The 22,882-nt window shown below is 37.1% G+C and overlaps 2 protein-coding genes across 11 annotated transcripts; one reads left to right on the top strand and one right to left on the bottom strand.

Moving 5' to 3' along the window:
* Positions 1 to 11,475: 11,475 nt before the first annotated feature.
* On the bottom strand, positions 11,476 to 13,011 carry LOC103719469 (calcium-binding protein KIC-like). The gene has a single exon (XM_008808726.5). The coding sequence runs from the start codon at positions 12,783 to 12,785 to the stop codon at positions 12,405 to 12,407; it is 381 nt and encodes a 126-aa protein (XP_008806948.1). The 5' UTR covers positions 12,786 to 13,011; the 3' UTR covers positions 11,476 to 12,404.
* A 4,013-nt stretch (positions 13,012 to 17,024) lies between these two features.
* LOC103719466 (protein yippee-like At4g27745) lies at positions 17,025 to 22,591 on the top strand. Of its 10 annotated transcripts, none has more exons than XM_088718577.2 (4): positions 17,025 to 17,277; positions 17,706 to 17,788; positions 17,949 to 18,067; positions 18,421 to 22,591. In XM_088718577.2, exons 3-4 carry the CDS (start codon positions 17,975 to 17,977, stop codon positions 18,646 to 18,648), a joined length of 321 nt encoding a protein of 106 aa, XP_088574703.1. In that variant the 5' UTR covers positions 17,025 to 17,277; positions 17,706 to 17,788; positions 17,949 to 17,974; the 3' UTR covers positions 18,649 to 22,591. The 10 variants fall into 10 exon arrangements, with proteins under 10 accessions (XP_088574703.1, XP_088574704.1, XP_088574702.1 ...); XM_088718578.2 differs by having other exon boundaries at positions 17,883 to 18,067; XM_088718576.2 differs by having other exon boundaries at positions 17,878 to 18,067.
* Positions 22,592 to 22,882: the final 291 nt, after the last annotated feature.

The following is a 22,882-nucleotide window of genomic DNA, read 5'->3' as shown; positions in this document are numbered from 1 at the left end:
TCTGGAGGGCCAATTTGATTGAAATCCATTAATTTGGGTCACTTCCATCGCTTGGATTAGGGGTCCTTAGGTGAGAGTTATCGGAAAAGCTGGATGGCGTTCAATTTTATCGCGCTCTCTCTCTCTCTCTCTCTCTTTCGGAGGCAACCGGCTGTTCTTCTCTTCTCTTTTTCAGAAACGGCTTTTTATTATATATTTTTTTGATGAGTTTTATAGTCTGTTCTGACGTAGATTTATTTTGCTGAAGATCTTTTTTCGTGGGCGATTTAACTCTTCCATGTTGTGTGCAGTGATTCAAAGGACCACTAACCTTTTATGTTTTAACAAATTTAAGAAAATCTCTTGGTTTAAAATAGAAATGAATTAGTTGTAAAGCTAATTCTTCAGCCAAGCCGTTTCCTCTGTATCCCACAACATATTATACATTTTCTCTGTCCGCTAAATGACTTAAATAGCATATTGATATGAAGCCCCAATGCCAACGTCATTGCCGTTGTATCATTTTGTAAGAAGTTTTTGAGGTAGTGCGATGTGGCGGACGTCGTTGTCTACGCCATGGTTATTATTTGGGCCAAGGTGATGCCTATTGGAATATTTATGCTAGATAGAGGATATAGCTATAAATTGGGGATAATACAATACACACAAAAAAAAGTACATTGATGTGAAAGGATACCTTTTTTTTTCTCGAAATGATTTTTCATATTGCGATGAGGAAAACGGCGTCAACTTACTGTTTACATCGCATATTACCATTTTGCACATTAAATTTATTTTTGAGGAAAAATAATATATATCCAACAAATGGTGCTGGACAATCCAATGAGGATTCTAAGTTTATTAGAGAGCTTGTATGTAAGTTGTAAACATACTAGAAAAATTACAGGAACATTCTCTCATCCTTGGGCAAATCTCGAAGATACCTCTCAATTTTAAAAAGTTCGACTTGGATCTCTCAAGTTTATTAGATACTCTTTTCCCAAATCAGTCCTTCGACGTCCCGGCTAGCAGGTGATATTGTAGTTAACAAAAATACCCTCTTCTTCTTTTAGCCTATTCTAGCTTTAAGATTTGTGGAGATTGATGAATAATCTAGATCATCTATATGGTCCCTTTGAGATCTATGCAAGAGGATGATTATTTGGATTGCTTTAAGATTTGTCCAAATTGATGAATAATCTGATACATCCATTGATTGCTTTGAGATCTAAGCAGTAGAAAGAATATTTGGATCATCCATTGCATAGATCTCAAAGTGTTCCAAACTTTATTGATCCACTTGTAGAGATCTTAAAGCAATTAGTTAATGATCAGGATCAACCATCCACCTGCATATACCTTAAAGTGACTGGTAGATGATCTAGATTATTAATCACTATATACAAAATCTTAAAGCAACCACATAGATGATCAAGATTATTCATCCCCTTGCATAGATCTCAAAGTAATAAGTAGATGATCATGATTATTCATCCACATGCACAGATCTCAAAGTAACCATGGACGATTCAAATATATATCCATCTGCATAGATCTCAAAGCAACCATGGATGATCTAGTTATTGATTTGCCAGCATAGATGTTAAAGAAATGACGAATGATCCATATTTTCATCCGCCTGTATAGATCTCAAAGCAACCGCAGATGATCCAGATATTCATCCACCTGCACATATATTTAAAGCAATCATGAATGATCCAGATATTCATCCATTTGCATAGATATCAAAGCATCCGCAAAAGATATACATAGTTTTCTACAGAGGGAATATGTTTGGTTGCCGCTACATCAGCCTAAAGTTGAACCGTGGCATTGGTAAGGGAAGGACTGGGACTTCATTTTTTTGGAAGAAAAAATATATGGGGCAGGGACTATAAAATATCATGTGAGATGGGAGTTCTATTTTGCTATGTTTCCTCTGACGCCTATCTTAAAGAGGAATTCCAAAAATCAAATAACAGAGTTCATTAGTCTTGTAACTTAAAAAAAATAAAAAAAAAAATACATGTGCTAAAAGCATTATTCATGAAGAAAGATTATCCGCATCCTTTTTCTTCCTCATCAAGTCTCTCCATATATCCTCTTCCTCATCAACCTGTCTCTTCCATCCGTAATATTTTTCTTCTCCCCTTAAGTTCCTTTATTCGTTTCCAAACCCCTCTCTCTTTTCAAGAATCTTTGCACCTATAAGTTCATAGATCTAAAAAATAATATATATATATATATATATATAATTCTTGTGTTAGAAAAAGGTAAAAACTTGTGTACTGGTATTGATGAATACTATATTCTGAAAACTATATATCGATTACTTAGAGGTATGTATTGGTTTACTAGATGACTTTTTTGTTTGATGTGTATCATCTAGCTATATAGTACATATTGGTAAAAATATGTTCTCGAAACTGTATTTCAATTTATCTGGGCGTATGTGTTGGATCACTGCTGGATATCTAGTAAAAAAACTTGCAGCATGTATCAGAAAGTTAATAAGTATGTATCACCAAGCCAAGTAGTCCTAATTAGTGAACATGCTGTTCTGAAAATTGTATATTAATTTTTTTAGAAGTGTGTATTAGGTTGCTAGATGACTAATTTGCTAAGTGTATCAGCTGGTCGTGTATTGCGTATTGGTGAACACCATGTTCTGGAAACTATATATATCTCTAGATAAATGTATTGGCTTGCTAAATAATTAATTTGATTGGTGTGTATTACTTGGCCATATAGTATATACCGGTAAAAAGCATGTTTTGGAAATGAGAAAGAAAAAGGATGCCATATGTCATTTTCTTTTTTTTCAAGAGTAATTTACAAGAATCTCCCTGAGATATGGGGTAAGTTACATTACACCCAATAGTGTGAAAAACCTACGCTTATCCTCCTGAGATTTATTTTTATCTAATACTTTAACCCATAACGTAATAGAACATTAGTCAAACCGTTAACTTTATGAGACCCAAATGCTACGTCAAAAAAATTATGAAAATAACCAAAATAACCTTATGTGACGTAACAGTCACCCAAGGATATAAAAAAAACGTATATATTCTCCTCCTCAGTCAGAGACAATTTTGACTTTTAACTGAGAGTAAGTAGATGTTTTACAAACTACTGGATGTAAGTATAACAAATATAAGCCTCAGAAGATTTATGTAATTTACTTTTTTGTTTTAATTATAGGATTGATGACTTCATTAGTGGGAGGAGTCTTTAATTTTTGAATTTTTTCTTTAAAATGAACCTTAAGAAAAACATGATAAAATAAGAAGTCTGTTTCATATTTTCTCCTGCCTGCCCCATACGATTTTTGTTCATATTCCAACCGCACAATAGAAACACGCAAGCACACAAGCAAACTGGACCAGAAGAAGACGCTATTCTAGATAGCGACGGAGCCTTCAACAAGTGTTGGAGAAAAAGGGTTAATTTGGGATATAAATAAATAAATAAATAAATAGATACATATTGAGTGATGGTGTCACATCGACGAGCATTACCATTATATATATAGAAGATGAATGTTATTATGCTCATCATGTAATGTGCTTGAATGGATGCATGTAACCTGGTTTTTGGTGCAAATATGGGTGGACTGAGGGGTCTTTCCGAGCCTAATTGCCTATCTCGCTCTCCATTCCCCCCTTACCTCCCAAAAAAAGAAAGAAAAAAACTCTCTAAAAAGTACATACCAAAAAGAACGATTTAGACATTTTTTGAGGCATATTTTGAGGTACACATGGGTGTGATATTTATTATTTCAGAAGAATCCAGTGCTTGATGAAATTAGATAGTTTATTCAAAAAAATTACTAGATGGATTGATATATAGTCTAATGTTTTAAGTAGTTTCCTACTAACATTCTTTGTGAAGAGTCTGAATACGACGTGTTGTCTGAACATCAAATTTGAGATTAGAAATCTAAAAATAATTGAAAATTCATTTTATTGATCTTTAAGTAATTTTTTATTGACATATTCCTACGAAGTACCTTACGAAACTGAAGAACTTAAAATAGTTGGAAAGTTCATTGATATCTGAATCATATAGAGATAACAAATTATTTGCAGTCTCTATATGAAGCTTGAGCTTAAGAATCCAAAAACATCTATAATTTATTTAGAGACTTACAAATAGTTTTCATCTACATACTCATTGATACCGGACCATTCATATTTTTCATAGAAACGAGCTTAAAAATGAGCAAAAAATCAAAAGTCTCTTCAAGAATTTTTTGTTAATTTTCTGCTCGGCATGTTCCATATTGAAATTGCTGAAGTTTGTAGTCGCTACATGAAACTTGAGCTTAGCGATATGAAAACAATGAGTTTCAACTTAGGTAAAAAAAGAAAAAGAAAAAGAATCACTATAGGAAAATGGAGATTTTCCGACGCTAGGGAGAAGCGTCGGGCAATCCCCCTTCACCGCCGAACGTTGCCGACGCTTTTAAATAGCGTCGGTACAACTTCGAAATCAACGACGCTTAAAACGCGTCGTTAATGTCTGGACCTACGACAATGCTTATAAGCATCGCCGGAGGCCAAATTCACTCAAATATCTGCCTCCCATCGATCGATGCCCTAGCTGTTATAACCTTTCCTCTCCTCTCCTCCTCCCTACGGCGCTGACAATCCACCGCCTCCCCCCTCTCTCACCTTCATCCCGAGCCCCAATCTGGAGGCAAGCGAGGAGGAGGAAAGATGACTCCATGTGTTCAGATTTCCTCCCCTCTCCTTGTTTATTTATTTTTCTTTCTATTTTGGGAAACTTGACTCCAGGTGAAGAGGAGGAGGAAAAGGAGGAGGGAAGATGGTGAGGGGGAAGACGGAGATGAAGCTCTACGAGTTCTCCAGCACCAGGTTCGGCATCACCACTCCCTTCTTTTCTAGCTCTTATAACCCTCTCGATCCTCTCCTCTCCTCCTCCCTACAACGCCGACAATCCATCGCGTTCAGATGACTCCAGGCAAGCGAGGAGGAGGAAAGATGACTCTAGGCATTCAGATCTCTAGGTTAGGGTTCTCTCTCGATCCGCCTTACTCCCTCTTCCTCGGGCTTCCGAGGTTCCCTACTTCTTGACTGCAGCCAAATATTTAGGATTTCTAGGGTTTATACGTTTTCTTGGCCAAGAGACCATGGATCCAGAGACCGACGAGTACATCTGTGAATCCATTGAGAACTCGCTCGACCTCCCAATCTCTGACAAGAATCTCCGCCTCAAGGTCCTTGCTTCCAAAGACGCCCGCCGCCGCCTCCAAGATCAGATCTTCGTCCTTTAGGAGCGCCTCAAGGAGGCTGAGAAGCGTGTAGAGCAATATAAGGTGCAAGTTCTTTGATCTTTTGCGGCTTCTTCTTGCTCCTGGGTTTCTAGGGTTTGGTTTTTTATGGGGAAGTTTTGATTTTGATGTGGGTAGGCAGAGGCGACCATGAATGCCCAGGGGTTGAGGAGGTGCATCGAGGAGAAGGAGATGGTGGCGTCGGGACATGCTGATTTGGTGAATCACTACGCCAAATTGGAGGAGTGCTCTCTGTATGAACGGGATCTTGAGAGGGCCATGGAGTCTTGCGATGAATTAGCCAAGGCGAATGACGAGCTTCAATCACGGCTGTAGGACAACTCTTATGTAAGTATTAGATTCTGTTTGTTTCTTTTTCTCTTGTACTTTTATTTCTTTAATTCCTCTTCTCGCTATCGATTCCTGATTCCATTTTAGCGCATTTTTTCGCTGCTCAATCTGGTGGTCTTCCCTCTCGATAATGCCTACACTCGGTCCCTAGTGAAAAAAATAATTTTTTTTAAATAATTGAAGGCTAAAGCCGACGCTTATAAGCATGGGCTTTTAATCTAGAAAACGTCGCTAAAAACTACCTTTTGCAACGTTTCCCAAAAGCGTCAGAAAAAATTTTTCCCACTCAGGTATCGCCGACGCTTTGGCGACGCTTTGAGAAGCGTCGGCGGGACTTTAGCCGACGCTTATAAGCATCGTGAAAAGTCGCAAAATGCATCGGGATAGGTTGGTTTTCCTGTAGTGAATCTATGGACACACTTAGAGGTTGTAAGTGGTTTGTAATTTCTATATGAAATTTCTTATACAACTAAGAAGAGTATGGATGTGATAGTCTTAGTTGGTTTAGATGTTAAGATAAATCATATAGATGGTAGGGTTTTTTTTCCTTTCTCCAAAGAGGAGGGGAGGGCGGTAGCTTTATGTCTAGGGGATCTTATTATATATCTTTATATATATATAATGCATTTTAATGCAGAAACCCAACAGCACCAACAAAGAACAAAATCTCTATGAGAAATTTGAACTTAAAAACTTTAAAAAATTTGATAATTCGTTTAGGTACTTTTAAGGTCTAAAAAATCTTCACTACAAATATAATCATCCAAGCTTTTTCCCATGAATATAAGGTTGACTATAATTAGTCGCGACTCCAAGTTGAAAAAGTTCCATTAAATTAAGCACCAAATAGCTTTTATTGCCAACCCGCTATAAATTGACGCTAAATCCTTGTCCAAGACAGATTTGAGCAAGAGAGAGGGTTGGAAAGTAGGAGATATTTCTTGTCGTTGTAATTTAAGCTCCATCCTCGAAAGTCCACTACACTTGGAAAAAGTATATACAAAGGAGGAAGATGATAATTTTGGATAAAGGGAGTTTCTTCATTCCTAAAGCACAAATAAGCCAGAAGGCCAGTTGCATAATAGTTCAATAATCCAACTTAAAACTACAATTTCTTAATCATTTCATGCATTTTTTAAGGTGCAAGCATGCCTGAAGCTAAAACCAACAAAATAAGAACTCTTCGATCGTGATCCAATGGCAAGTACTTAATTAATTCTTCCCCATGATAAGTCACTAGTGCTTTCCATAGATTTTTTTTTCTATAACGGATGATTCATACACTTCTAGTGTGAATACATCCCAAAAAATCAAAAAAAATAATAAGTCTTGAAGCATTCTAGACAACTCCTTCTCACCAACCCGGAATGGTTAGCCATATACGAGGTTACCCAATTTGCAGCTTCATTGGCCTCTCTGTAGACATATATGGCCTAGAAGGCAACGTCTCCACCTACTATGGTTTGAATATCTTAAAGCAATGGGTGGCAGCTATCCATACTACCAGTGCGCCCCTTGTCCATAGCTCTTTAGCTTTGTCTTGGGCAAAGCACAACCTTTCTTCCACGTCACCCAAAAGGAGTCCCCTGTTGCAATCCGGTCTGATAGAAACACATATGGATCCAAGTCCAATGTTTCCTGACAATCTGACATATGACATCCAGCAAAATCTTCCAAACGATCTTTTCATCCTGATGTTGTTGCTCATGGTCAGATCGGATCGGACATTATCAACAAGGATTCGTGTGAACCGGGAGCAAGACAGGATACCTTCTGGGTGGTGGTAGGCCATTAGTGCAGTCTGCAGCCATGCAGTCTTCCTCTGGTACGTAGTCTTACGAATGGTGGTGCGATTCGCTCCAGTTGTTCGCACCCACTTCGTTATTTCCTGTCTCTACTTTTTTAACAAATATTGCCGCCTGCGTGCTCTCCAGCTAGTTGTTCTAAAAAGAAAGTAGAGAATTATTCTCCCTTCCATTAATTTTCTTTTCCCTTCTCACTCGGTGATACATATACAGATTCCGAATAGAAATCACCATTAATTATTTCCCGTTATTCTGAATTCTACAAATTACACGAAAACCATTGCCTCTAAATTCGATCACCACTTTTCTGCTTTTCCAAATGAACAATCTAATCCACTATTCTATGGCATTTAGTCTAACAACGAAACGATGGCCCGTTTCCAACGAAGAATATGATCCCAAACAAAAGTTTAAGGAAAAAGATCTCCCTTTTGTGGCCTTTGGGCATCTGGCAAAGCAAAGCAAAGCAAAGCAAAGCAAAGCATTTCCCGTCAACTTGACTTCACGCAAACTCTCAACTAGCATTCACACTAGCAATTCATGCAAGATTGCAGCCATTAATCCTGACGATCCCCGTCCCATATTAAAGACTCTTCCCTTCTCCCCTTCCAATCTTCGTAACAAAATCCAACCCTCTCTTCTACACCAGATGGAGAAGAAGAAGGTATCAACAACCTCTCGCCCCTTAGGCATGTGTGAGAAGCTCTTCAACGCCTTCAACCCCGCTTTCCGCCCACTTCGCCGCCTCACTTTCCGCCATCAGGAACCTGAAGGCACCACCAATCCTTCATCGACTCGGCCAAATCACTCTCTGGACTCCGGCACGAAAGATCCTGGTCCTCAAAAGGCACTGCCTACTTCAGCGAAACTCATACCACCTACATCTGAGAAGAAACCGGCTGAGACCGTTGCACCCAAGGCCGAACCGCACCACCCACTGCCAACGCCAGCGGCACCGCCGCCGCCGTCGCCGCCAACTACATCAGTCCCAGTTCGGAGGGTTCCCGACAAGGTGGTGCCACCGAGCGCGGCACCCCCAAAGGCGGTGACGATACCGCAACCAATGCCACCAAAGGCAGTGGCGACACCACAACCACTGCCGCAGCCAGCCCCTCCGGCGGGTGCGGCGGCAGCGACAGAAAGATCAAAGAAGAACATTAATGAGAGGGTGGAGGATTACATCAAACGCCGTAAGCATAAGATGAGGGTTGGCTCTGGGGTTGGAAGGGATGGCAGCGGAAAATAAGAGAGAGAGAGAGAGAGAGAGAGAGAGAGAGAGAGAGAGAGAGAGCGCACGCCTGCAGATATATGTTCTGAGTTTAAATTGTTGAAGGGTTATTGTTAACAGCTTCCGTTTGATATATGCTTTTACCGTTGTATGAGTTTGTGAGAATATATGGTGTTCTTGAAGAATAAATTTGTTTGTGAGCCGAAACCCTCTTAGTTTTCTCTTTGTGGATGATCGAAGTTTTGGTATTAATTAATTGAGCAAGTTGTGCGTGAACTGTTTGGGCTCGTCTTATGAAAAAGCTAGCTCAATCTCATTTTTTTGGGACATAAATGGAGCATTTGCAAATCTTATGTTAACCGCTTAGTTTAAAAAAACAGGTCAAGACTCGACAGGTGGAAGGTCAGCCTGACCCCAAGACAATCTACTTCCTAATTCAGAAGCGCACTTTGATTTCTGAAAGGGAATTTCATAGTCATAGTTCAATTAGAAGAACAGATCACTAAGTCGATGGTCCATCATTGGATCACCCACCACCATACAGATCTCAAAGTACTCCAAACTTTATCATTGATCTGCCTGCACAAATCTCAAAGCGACCTGGATCAGCTGAATCCTTTGTTTGCGTTAAAGATACAACCCTGACCTTCAAAATTTGCTGACAAATTTTTCAAAGATTTACGCAGGTTAATCTCATGATGTTAGTAAATGGCAATACTATATATCATTCTCTATTGTTTTACATTGGAGACTCGTTTGTATGCCTTGAAGTAAAAAAAAAAAAAAAAAAATCTAAGGTTGAGGTTTAGGCATCAGCATGGCGTGCAGTAGCACCATCATGCTACATGCTGCTCCTCCAACCGCTCCCAGTGGCCCCTATATTGCACTTGATTATTATCACGTCTTCTTAAAAATTCAAGGAGCTAGTTATTAACTTTTCTTCTAAATCATTAAGGGCATACGTCTGCTACCTCTAAAAAAAAAAATGTATGCCTTCGATCAAGATAGAGGGACAACTCGCATACCAACCTGTCCCACATGTAATTTCAGAGATAAAGATAGAGAGGAAGAACTGTTATGCCGAAGCCATTTGCAAAATTAAATCATTACAGGACAATATCGTCGATCGTTTGGATGGAGCCTTGGTTCGTCTATCTAATTAATGATGGCAAGCCTCCTAGACTACTACTGTAAATGTGTGCCAAGGCAAGACTTCTCGTTATTCACTGATGGATGTTTGAAGATGAACTTTTGTTGTAGACGTTGATCTTATCTGTTGCTGCAATTGGTTTAGCTGAGCAGTGGAAACCTTCCCTTCGGTTCGGTCCTCATGCGCTACATGGCAATCTATCAATTCTGCATGCAATAATGAAATAGCTTGTTGGCATCATAATTAATCAAAGTCTGGCATGTATCCATCCAATCAGGTCCTGATAGTGAAAATAAAAGATTTTACCATGCAGTGGGCATAAACGGTGCCTTTGCAATTTGCTTTGCAGCTATAGATCCTCTCAATTTTTGCATAAGACCCACAAATACGTAGGCTTATATATCTTTAAGCTGCAGCTCAAGTGGGGAAGCAAATATATTTTTCTCCAATGATGTCTCTCATGTATGCCTGGCAATGTTGCACCTATATTGGTGATGGCCATAATTAGTTAGATCCACATAAAGTTCATGAGCAGGCAGGTTATTTTAGGGACAATAGTCCCTAAGGGACCCAGCAAATCCCTACTTTGGATTATGGGATCTGATTCTTTTGTCACATTGTTATATTTCGAGTCATCGTATAGACCAATTCGAGAACAATTGAATGACTTTTTGAAGGGACGGATGCATATAGAAACTTGCACAAGAAAGCATGGCAATCTATTGGTTTTATTTTTCTTTCTGGTCCATCACCTTGCTTAAAGAAACCATAATAACCTCTATATATTCTCATTTACCATAGGTTATTTCATGATGAACAAGATTAATTAACTTCGACTGAGGTAAATGATGATAAACTATTTCATTTGTGGTCCCATCTATATGTATTTCTTCTTTCAGGACTGTAACAGTAAAGTTTGTCATACATCTCCGAGATGCAAATGGATGCTTCCTCGTGTCTCTTTCTGAGATATTTTTCCCTTAGAAAAGAGGTGGAAATAGGTCAAGTTTGGTTTAGCAAATGACGACCTTCAAGAGGCCAGCCTAAAATTCTTATCTTAATCCAAACAAATTAATTCGATGGACCAACCTTTTCCACCTCTACTAGTCAGAGAAGGCAACCTCAAAAAAGTCATCCAAATTCTAATTGTAAATGATTCATTGCCATTTTCTATATTAGGTCGTGATTGTTTCTAAAGCATGCATGGACTAGTTTTGCAGTTGGACTTCCTCTACTAATTTTGTTTTTATATCAAACCTGTAGGCGAGGCCATGAAGAATATTTAGAAGTCAAGATGACCACTTAATCGAAGCCAATTATCCAACATTGATCATGAATTATTAATCAATTATAGGTTGTTTTCGATGTTAGGATCGATAAAGGGGATTTATCCCTGCTTTATCCCGTATAAGCTTAAACCAAGTTTAATTATGTTTACAGCTCCTCCATTGTCCTTGCTATTATGAGATCGAAAGTCCAATTTAGCCCTCCTATAATATTGATATAACATTAATATCGATGAATGTTAAATAATATAATATTGCAGTACAATATTAAATACAATGTAGTTATACAAAATAATATTAATATCATAATATGGTATTACATATGATATAATATATAACTTTGTAATATATAATGTATTATATAATATTATTGAAACGTTGCTTTTTTCCTCCACTTAAACTATCCCCGGTTTTCTTCCAAACGCATTGAAAAAAAAAATATATATAGAATAATAGCATGCTCTCCGCAAGAGAAAAATTAAGAGTTGCACCCGCTGAAACTGATAGAAGCTAAACTATTCCGTATAACTTTTTCTTATTTCCGAAAGAAAACCATATCCTTGTTTCAAAGAGATTCTTTGCCATTGTTACTTCAAGTGCTATCTCCATTATATCGAAAGCAGCGTCGACCTGGCTGGTCAAGTAATGCAGGCCATGTCTCATTTCATTGAGGGATGCAGGACCCATGGAGGCAGAACTCATGGCAGTGGAAACCATAATATGGGCTCGAAAGAGCTGGTTTTTGGATATTTGTGCACTTGGCTCGAGCCATGAATGATGCATGAATCTACTCCCATCTAATGCTTTTGCCTTTTGGTGCCAAGGTGGTGGAACGTTAGGCTTCCATTGCAAAACTATCAAAGCTGTTGAAGAAGAATTTTTTTGTTTTGCCAAAAGGAAGAAGTTATGTGCAACTAGCATCAGGCAATACGCAAGAATACGCCACTAGTAATAACTCGCAGGAACTTTGCCAATATAAATATGTTCTGATCATGAATGCTGCAAAGCTGAAGCAAATATTCTGAATCCAACATAAATTATCCGACAATTTTAACCAAGATTTGTGAGAAAAAGAGAGGACAAGGCAAAATCCAAGATGGGGCATTCAGAGATCTCTTGTTAAAAAAAAGTGCAAAAAAATGAAAGCTAGTGTTTGGAAAAAATTACTCTATCCACTAAACCACCAAATACATCTCAAATCCAAACATACAGAAGTACAGAAGGACTCAATTAGCCATGTAATAAAACTATCGAATCTATTTTCTTCATCTTCTACCTCGTTCCACAATTAAATTTAAACAAAATAAAATTAGGCCGAAGAGGAGGGTCTGACGAGCTCCCTGGCGATCGCCTTCTCGAGCCAGGCCTCGGCGTCCTCCATCATCCCGGGGCTCAGCCGCACCATCAGGATGCAGAACTCCGTCTCGTTGAGCGCCCCGTCGCCATCGAGATCCCCCTCCCTCACCATCGCCGCCGCGTCCTCCGCCGTCATCCCCGCCATCCCCAGCGCCGCCGCGTTCCGCCGCAGGCTCTCCGCCGTTATCAGCCCCCTCCCCGGGTCCGCCAGCAGCCTGAACCCCCCGCACAGCTCCCTCACGAACTCCTCCGCCTCCAGCTTCTCCGCCATCGTCGGCATCAAGTCTTCGTACTCCATCTCCCCCGCCGCCTTCGGATCCCCTTCCTCCGCCATCACTCTCTCGTTTTGTTTTTTTCTTTTCTTGCTTTCTTCTTTGCGAGCCACAAGGAGAAGCCGTCTCTCCTTTTTAATAGCATCGTACTTCTTAAAATCATTAAAAAAATAATTTTCTTTTTAACAGCTTCTACGAAGGAGGGACCGATGAAGCCGGACGTGACGACCGCGTCAAGGGGCGCTCGGCTAGTGGGGACTTGGGACGATTCTTGGAGGGAGGTTTCGTGGAAGCTTCTCGCGGTCGAGGCCGTTTCAGCTCCGCGTCCGGTGCGTTTCTGTTACCCGGGAGGACGTAGCAGCCAAGGGCAAAAGCCGACACCGCGCGCGAAGCTTCTATGTGCTCCTTGTTAAGTTTTTTTTTTTTTTTTTCCTTCTTTTTTTTAAGAAATATCCTCCTAAAAAATTATATTTATAAAAATACTTTCTTAAAATTTATATTTATTTATTTATTTTTATAAAAATATTATTTTTTACAAATGCACTTCTAACACCATTAATAAAAATAATATTTATTTTAACTAAAAATTAAAAAAAATCAAAATTATTTTTTTTGTTTTCTATTGCGACCGTCTCATAAATAATTTTTTTTTTGTATATCTATTCATTAAGAATATTTTACTCATTTTAATTTGAAACTATTATTTTTTTAACAATATGAGGTTGATATATATGCAAAAATAAATATCAAAAAATAAAATAACAAAATAAATTTTTTACAAAGATATGTATACAAATATTAATTTTAAAAAAATATTTATATCGAATTTGATATTGAGGAGGATGCTCATATAAAAACCCTAATTATTATATTATCAACGCATTGATTCATGATATTTGATTTCTGGCGTGCAAACGCGATATCAGAGCCCATGCTAAGTATGGATCCCAATAGTAATCTAATGGTCAAGCATTATATCGGACGACCCGCCGGTCCGATAGGTATGGGACCGGAACCACTCCTTCCGGGGCCGAATCCGACAACAAATTGCCATTGGATTTGGCAGGATTGATTGAATGAATGATTTTGTTTATGGTGGGGTGGAAATTGTGTGGTGATGGGTGCTGACGGTGACTTTCCGATGTCTTTGGTTTGTTGCGCGCAAGAAATGACGGGAGATTGCTGGCTGGGGTCGGGTTTCTCTGGACCACCGGTGGTTACCACAAGGCTTCAGCTTCAAAAAAGCATCAGAAGTGTGGACCGAGCGTGGGAAAGGGGATGCTGAAAGGCTGGAGCTTGTTATGTAATGATGCATCTTATGCTTTTCCACGTGTCTGTTGTGTAACTGGATGGATATTAAGTGCATGAATTGGTGTTTGCTTGTTTGCCTAATTATGATCTTAGGAAAGCAATGTGAAGATAATTTTATTATGGAATGGGGTTCAAAGATAGGTTCCAAAGATGATTTTATTTGATTAGGTTGTCCTGAGCTGGATGTGAAGTCAAATTGATTATCGTATGCGACCAATTAATAGCAATAACACCATTATGTCAACCCCGGCAATAGCCCCCAAGTAGATGTAAAATGTTTGTAGCATTGATTGCAACATAGTCGCAATTAAATTCATGCTAGTTGCGTTCCATGCAAGTAGTTAAACTCTTTTAAAGTTTTTGATTATTCTTAACTTTTTATCTTACTATTTCTTGATAGAGCTGTATATAGTTAAAATATTCTTGAGGTTTGACTTTAAAATTCAATTAGAAAAATATTGATAAATAAAATAAAAAGTTAAGGTTTAACTATTGAAATCCTCTTTGAGGGGGATTGATCCTCCTTAAGAGATCAAAAAATGTTTTACTTTTAAGAGAAACTAACTTTCCTAAGATTTTTTTTTTTTGAGCACGATTGTTTCTCTTAAAGGCTTGTTTCGATATTTTTATGAGATTAGGCTAAAAATTCTGAAGAATTCGTAGATTAAGCCATCCATTTAAGTATGACCCTATATCAACCAAATTCTATTGGTCCAATTTCTGTGGAAAATAAAAACTATGGCTAGAATTTTGATTGGATTTAGATAGGTTTTTCAAAAATGTAAGTTAAATAAGCCAATAGATATTTTTATAGAATTTTTAACCAAATTCTGCAAAAATATCTAAACGATAGTCTAGTTTTCCAAAAGAATAACATTTTTACACCTAAAAGTCTTGTTACCTTCAAAACATACTCATTGACATATATATAGCTTATAAAATAGCTACCTCTCGGTAGCCATCCATGCATAAGAAATACAAAAACAATTTTCTGTAACTACCCACTAATCCTAAATTCCGATAACTAATTTTAATATAATAATTTGAATAAAATGAGTACAAACGAGAAAGCCATGGGCAGAGGCAGAGGGAAAAAGGGCTTCATGCATTTTTATTAAAATAAATAAATAAAAAGAGAATTGGGTGTAACTCGTAAACCCGACTACTTTGCAACTTCCAATAACTCCCCTTTCATCAAAGTTCGAGATTCATCCTTCAAATCGAGTAAAATAAAATAAATAAATACCATAGCAAGACATGAGAGGGAGACAGAAATGCATATTCTAATATAAAATAAATAAATAAATAAATTGGTTGAACTATTAAGATAACAATAAGTTATTAGAGAAATGGGCCATGAAGCGCAGAGAGAAATTAAAATCATAACATATTTAACATGTTACAAGGAATTGAAGTATTTTTTTTTTGATAATACATTATATTTTATTCATAGAGAAAGATTTTGGTATGATATAATATAATCAAGGCCAATTAATTTGTTACATGGAATGGGGAGAACCATCTCATTGTCTCAAAATAAAGAAAAAGAGAACCATCTGGTTTAGCCGGACTCTTGAGCAACAATAAGCCAGGATAATCGAATATTTCAAGTCCAGTCAATCATAAAACAAACAAGTCCAGAGAAAGATTTTGGTATGATATAATATAATCAAGGCCAATTAATTTGTTACATGGAATGGGGAGAACCATCTCATTGTCTCAAAATAAAGAAAAAGAGAACCATCTGGTTTAGCCGGACTCTTGAGCAACAATAAGCCAGGATAATCGAATATTTCAAGTCCAGTCAATCATAAAACAAACAAGTCCGGAGCCATTATTTTGAAAGCAGGGCTTATAACACCGAACTCAATTTTAGCCCAAACTGGCCCAACCAAGCCCAAAAAGCCCAAGTCTTAAGCCCAGCCCGTTTCCACAATTCGTTACGTTCAACAAGTCATATATTTGCTCATATCCCTTGCCTCGTCAGTGCTTATCTTTCTATTAATTATCTCGGCATCGAATGGGATGGAAAACATGACGAACTAGATACGATCAGAAGTCCGAAGTAAGAAATTAATCGCAAAGCATCATACGTCCTCAAAATCCTTAAAAAAAGGTTCACAACATTACAAGTGGGGCATAATGGCTTATCCTCCCTCATCTACCAATACGAGACAAAGGAGCTCAGCTTCCACGTTGCCTAATTTGCCCTCGATGTCTCACACGAGTGTTAAGGGCCTGATGGCTTTGTACATGGCTGATCATGTTGGTCTTGTAGGTTGGAAAAAAAAATTGTCTAAAATACTCCAAAATTTATTATTTTTTAACTTTTTTAGGTGCATTCATAATAGGAGTGTATGAGCCATCCGACTCTAAAAAAAAAGAAACAATTTTTTGCATGAATATTTTTCTAAAAATTTAAATTTATATGAATATCTTTTTTTTAAATTAATATTTATTTTTATACTCTGATAAAATACTGTTTTTACACAAATGCCCTTAATATAATGGTTTTTTTAACACCATTAATAAAAATATATATTTATTTTAATTAAAAATAAAATATAATTTTGAAATTATTTTTTTATTTTTCATCGTGATCGTCTTATAAATATTTATTTTGCACATCTATCCATTAAACATATTTTAGTCATTTGAAACTATTAATTTTTTAACAGTAGTAAATGGTATGGGTACATATAAAAAATAGTAATAAAAAAATAGTGGAATAGCAAAATAAGCGTTTTACGAATATTAATTAAAAAAAAATATTTATGTAAAATTTGATATTTAGAAGGGCACTCATCAAAAAAAAATAAATTTAAAAAAAAATGTTTAGGGCCTGATTGTCTAATTCACCCTCAGCGGTTCACCGAGTTCCCGAGTAGCAACTTGCAACTTCTTGGGTAGCTTCAAGGGTACACGTAGCAATTCCGATGAAGATGGCAGAAAAAAAAGAAAATAAAGATTTTTTTTAATAAAAAAACCCTAACCCTCCTCTGCACTTACCCATCTCCCCGTCTCTCTCAGCCTTCCGCTCTCCCACAAGGCCAATATCGCCTGGTCGCTTAGATCATCACATAATTAATTTCCACCTCTTCCTACCCTCCTCTTTTAAGTAGCAAGAATTTGTTCGTCTTTTCCTTTTTTTTTTGGTCCTTCCAAGAAAGGAATCGATGCTTTCCGACTCGTGTTTCCTCTCGGCTCTGTGATTCTTTTGCTAGTTCAATGGTTGATTAAATGGTAATCTCTGAAGCCTCTTTTATTTTAAACTGTTTTTCCAACTTATCCCATAAAGACATGATGGGGAATTTATTTTTATGGGTCATGTCCACATCATGATATGGATTCCCTTTCACGCTTTCCATTTCTATTTAACCCTAATGGGTTTCCAATGTTATTCACTTTTTTTTTTAACGTAGTTTAATCTGTTAATTGATGCCCGAGTGATGTTCAGATGTTCTACTCCACCCTCCCAGTTAGCCTTTGTATCGACCAGTTTTTAGTGTTTTCTTAAATAATTCGTAGTTTGTTTGGATTGTAACTCCTACTTGTTATTTTATTGAGTTTTGCAGTGGGTAATTAACCTATTCTCTGTCTCCCTTATCATTTGGGTCTATGCGAGCTGTGTTTTGTTTTTGGATTATAATTGTTGTCTGACGCGTTGTCAGCGATCGGATAATGGGCGACAAATTTTTTTGTCGGTAGGAAGGAGGAAGGAAGAAGAAGCGATTGAAGTATCTTAGAGTTTGAGGTTTGTTTAATTGTTCTGTTTCTCTTCGATGTTTGATTTAGGTAAAAGTTGGTGTAATTGGGTTTCAGATCTCTTGTGTTTTGATGCAGTGTAGAGGTTACAATTGCTTGTTGTCTGTGTGAGCTTGTGATTCTATTTTTTTTTCCGCTAATTGGAGCAGTTGAAGACGAGAAGGGCAGGGTGCTGATGGCTGAAGTGGTTGGGCCTCGATTATACAGCTGTTACAATTGCCGGAACAATGTCGCCCTTCATGATGATATCATTTCGAAAGCTTTTCAGGTGAAGCTCTTGCATCACTCTGCTTGTATGTGATGCGATTTAGGATTTTTTTGTTTGTTTGTTTTTTTTGTTACATTAGGATTTCCTTTTCAAGTTGTTTCTTTTCTTATATACTATGCCTCCAATATGATAGCGTAGTTTAAATTATTGGATATACAAATGGAGCAATGAATGAACCCTACTGATTGAGCTCTAAATGTTCAACTTCAAGATTGAAAAAGTTGAGGAAAGATATAGGATTCGAATAAAAGGAAGTTTTGCTAATTTGGCGTATTTGCGTAGTGTTTGCTTTTGCTTGCACTCTGAGAGAATGATATGGTCTGTGTTTCTGCCACCTTCGAAAATGGTCTCAGGGGAGACATGGGCGTGCATTTCTGTTTTCTCACACAATGAACATAGTTGTGGGGCCGAAGGAGGATAGGCAGCTAATGACAGGATTGCATACGGTTGCTGATATCTACTGCTGTGATTGTCATGAAGTGTTGGGTTGGAAGTATGAAAGAGCATACGAGGAGACGCAGAAGTACAAAGAAGGGAAGTTTATACTTGAGAAGTCAAAGATTGTGAAGGAGAACTGGTAGCTCCCACCTGTGGGCACTGTGGGCGTTGTGTTGGTAAAATTTCTTAATGCAAGTGCCTTTCTCTTGTGACACGATCCTTTTGAGTGTTTTCATGTTTCCAAATATTCATCTTGTACAGAATGGTTCAATGAAAGTTCCAGCACTACTGCTTGAAACATCTTGCTGCCATGCCACTGCCATTTGAAGAGATTGTGTAGTGGAAACTGTTATTCTTCTTTTGAATAAATCACAAGTTCATGCATAGGGATCATGTGTCCCATCATTACTGAGCATTTATAAGATTGATGAACTACTCTTGAAGTATTAATTTCTTACATATATTATTTCTTCTTTTTTTTGAAGAAATTGCATATATTGGTTCAACATCATAAAAGGCAAGATTATCTCATTCAAAAGCTGCTTTTATGGAGTAAGGATGTCATTAAGAAAACGACAAAAATGTCTTGTGACGAGTTCTTTGCTTGTCATATAACTAAAACAGAATCTTATTTATTAGTTGTTGAACAGATAAAAAGCATTGGTTAGCTTTTAAATAATAAGAAGATCTGGCATAAATGTCAAAGAAGGATTCTTAATTGATTGTCTCATATACAATGGGAACGATTCATTGACTACGGCTATAGTTATATGATCTTTCTAAACTTTAGGAGCATCTGATGTTTCTTCTTAGATTTACCATTAACTATTTTTTCCCATGATTTATTGAGACTTCATAATGAAAATGTTCTCCCCCATATCATTCAATTTCTACCTTTTTCAGTCAGTAGATACTGGGACTGCAGGATCTATGGGCTCCCATGATTTCTTCAACTTCTTCATCTTTCTGTTTCATCTCTTCAACCTACCCATGCACATGGGAGTTATCAAAAAGATGAGCTGATTGGCCATCCAAACAGGCTTGTATCTTGCGATTTTGCGTATCTATGATGTGAGATATTTTTCCTTTACCGTAAGCCTTTTGCCAAAATATGAACTTGCTGAACTGCATATAAACCTGGACCTTGTGACAATTATTGCTTATATACTGTTGTTACCTTCTAGAATCTAATATTCCCTTTATTCCCATAGAAATGGCAGTGGAAAAAGTTGTTCAAGTTAGCACAACCCTTGCCAATCCTTTGACTTGTTGCTTCACTCTCCTGATACTGAAAGCAGACACAGGTTGGTTAAACATAAAACTGCAAAGCTTTACTAGGAGGCCCAGTTTTCATTCTATCTGCCACCGCTAAAGTTACCATTGTTTTTTACTTCACCGAGTTCTTAGTATCGTCAGGAGATATGTCCTTTTATGGGAACAAGACTTGTTGGCATCTTCTCTGTTTCTGTTCTTCCTCATTTATCATCACTCGAATACTTAAGAATTAATTACCCAATCTTTCTTAAAATATCTTTCGTTAGAATTTAAGTCTTTGATCAGTCTTTGCATGATCAGGGAGACAATGGTAATGTGATTTAAGTGCTGGAGCTCTGTCCATGGCGAAAACTGATATCCATGCAAATGATAACTTTATATATATATATATATATATATATATATATATATATATATATGTCATGGTTAACTTATATTTGAAGGTTCTTATTACCTATCAGAATATAATAAAGTGAAAGCTCAAACCCTTTCGGTATGCAGAAATCATCAATCATTATTTGATCCCTTGGTCCAATTTACATCATGTATTATCGGTCTAAGAAGTTTTTGGTATAATATGCTGAATGGAGAGAAAGTACACCATCTTTCGCCAAATTTTACCCATCGTATTGACGTTATGCTTCTTGATGCAGGTGTTGAACTTTGGTAAAGAAGTTAAGATTTATAAGTAGTTCTCTTTGTTCCATGTTGTGATTCTCACATCTTAGATGATTGCTGGTTGCCTTTTACTCTCAGCCATTTTCCTTTAAAATCATCTGGTGTCTAATTCAATATCCTTTACCAATAAGTATTATCCTATTTTATATTGAATTTGGTTGTTAGTGTGTACTGAAGAAAAATCTGCTTCCTTATAGTCAACTTCTTCTGTATATTTGGTACCTTTGAAAATTGACCAATTTGCAACTTTACGTGAATACCTAGCCATTTCACATAATTCATTTTTTTCCTCTTTTTCTTCAATGACATAACTCTGCACAAGACTATTGCTTAGTTGTTTGAGCTATTCCATTGGACTCATAATATATGAAGTAGCTGAGAAAACAGCTTATAGTCATGAGTGTCACCAAGAAACAAGTTGTTCTTCAACTGCTGTTTTACTTGATACCATAGAAGCTTCAACATTGCAAATTTGATCATTCCGAGTTAAAGAAATTGTGATCCAACAGTGAAATCCGAGTATAGTTGTTTTGGTAATTTGGAAACATGCCTTTGCCATTAGTAATGTCTTGTACCAAATTATTGAAAGATTCACCAATCTTCATTACAGAGTTTATAACACCACAAATCTTCTCACATTTTATTATTTATTAATAGTTGTCAATGATGATAACTATTTAATATATGATTTAAGGTCTTATGATCTGCCCATTGTTCTGAACAAGAAAAAACTTTTACTTTCTGAGCTTGAAAAAGGCTTCTTTCTTTTAGGATCTGTCGTGATTACTCAAGCCAACTTATTTGGCAGAGCCATGTTCATGTCTTGAATCAGTTTCACGATCCTTCCATCTGTTTTGGGATTTTCTTTTTTTTTTTTGGTTATAATCTGTTTCGTTATTTAACAATAACAAAAGTTATCTTGAGCAATAATTGATTGAAGTGACTGGACTGCTTCAGGAAAGATCATTTTAGTTCAATTTCACATGCCTCATTTAGAACTTGTTGATGGGATCATTTGTGTGGTCCTTTTTTTGTTATTACATCTGCTTCCAATTGCCTTTTGCTTGTGGTGGGTTGATTTTATCTCCCATGCATTACTTTTCCATGTAAAAGAAAACCTATGTGCAGTTTTTTTTTTTAATATTTCAGTTAGATTTTAGGATGTCAGTGGTGACCCCAAAGGTGATGCTTGAGTTCTGTCCATGACTTTGTGTTCAGTACCATAGGGCAAATCATTGAAAACTGCTAATCAAGTTCATTTATTATGTATGTATTTAATTGATTTCAAGATCTGAGTATTGTATGGATCTATCTCAGACAGTTTTCAAGCATCTGTTATCATCTTTAGTTTTTCTGTGCAGAAGATTGAATTAAAGTGGTCGAGCCCTAGCGAATTCGAACTTTCGTCGTAAATCCAAATGACATCTCGTATAACATGAAGTAGCAATCCTGAGTGCTATAACTCAATAGCTGAGGGAGGTGTATCATTGCTGATTAACCTTCATTTCTCCACACTTATATTTTCGACGGTATGCTACATGACAGGAACACCTTACATCCCATAGAGAGCAACCCCTGAAGCTACCTGGGTTTGATCCCTAATCATAACCTTAGTAGTTGTACTTTGCTGGATTAGGCAGACATGCCAGGTATCGAATGACATTTGTTTTCAATGAATTTTTCCAGGTACAGAGATACAGCTTGCTTGACTGCTACTTTTGCTAAATGATGTAATGATACTGGTGGCTGGCAGTTGGGAGATGAATCAAGTCATTTCTGGAAGTTTTGTCAGGTTATCCAGTTCTTATGAGGTTATCATTACTATACGGGGGTGCCTTTTGGTATATTCAATTGCTGCAATGCTCTAATTATTTTTTTATCAATTCCAGCATTTCACTCCCAAGTTCTTTTCTCCTCCATAAAGCAAGATATATCAGAAATCAAAGCATATCCAATAATGGTCGAAATGGCCAGATTGATTGTCTAGTTGATGTTTCACACACTCGAGAGCTATCGAACAGAGATATATACCAAGGAAAGCTATAAATCCCACCTTGGATATTTTTTGGGAGGACCCTCCCCATCTAAACGATTGATTGCTGGTATCCTGAAAATCTTAAAATTGCACTGTAATTTTCTTCTGGTCCCTTTGGATTGTTGTGTCTGTTTTTATCCCTTTGTTTCATACTTCCATTAGACCTCTTTGGAGACATTTCATTGGTAGTATATTCAGGCATCTAAACAAGCAAAAAAGCTTTCTACTTCATTAAGCAAGATTCGCGGAAAGATATATTTTATGAGAACATCTTGAATAAAACACACATTATACAGTGGTAGTATACGGTCGCTGGCTGAAAATATTATGACAGCAAGCCAAAAAAGTATGATTCATGTATATGTGAAAGGTTTGCGACAAGGATTTGA

Source organism: Phoenix dactylifera, chromosome 3 (assembly GCF_051530095.1).
Source record: "Phoenix dactylifera cultivar Ajwa chromosome 3, Ajwa_hap1_PhDact_Kaust_v1.1, whole genome shotgun sequence".
Taxonomy (NCBI): domain Eukaryota; kingdom Viridiplantae; phylum Streptophyta; class Magnoliopsida; order Arecales; family Arecaceae; genus Phoenix; species Phoenix dactylifera.
Note: the sequence above shows the minus strand (reverse complement) of the source record. Positions and strands in the feature narration are given on the sequence as shown.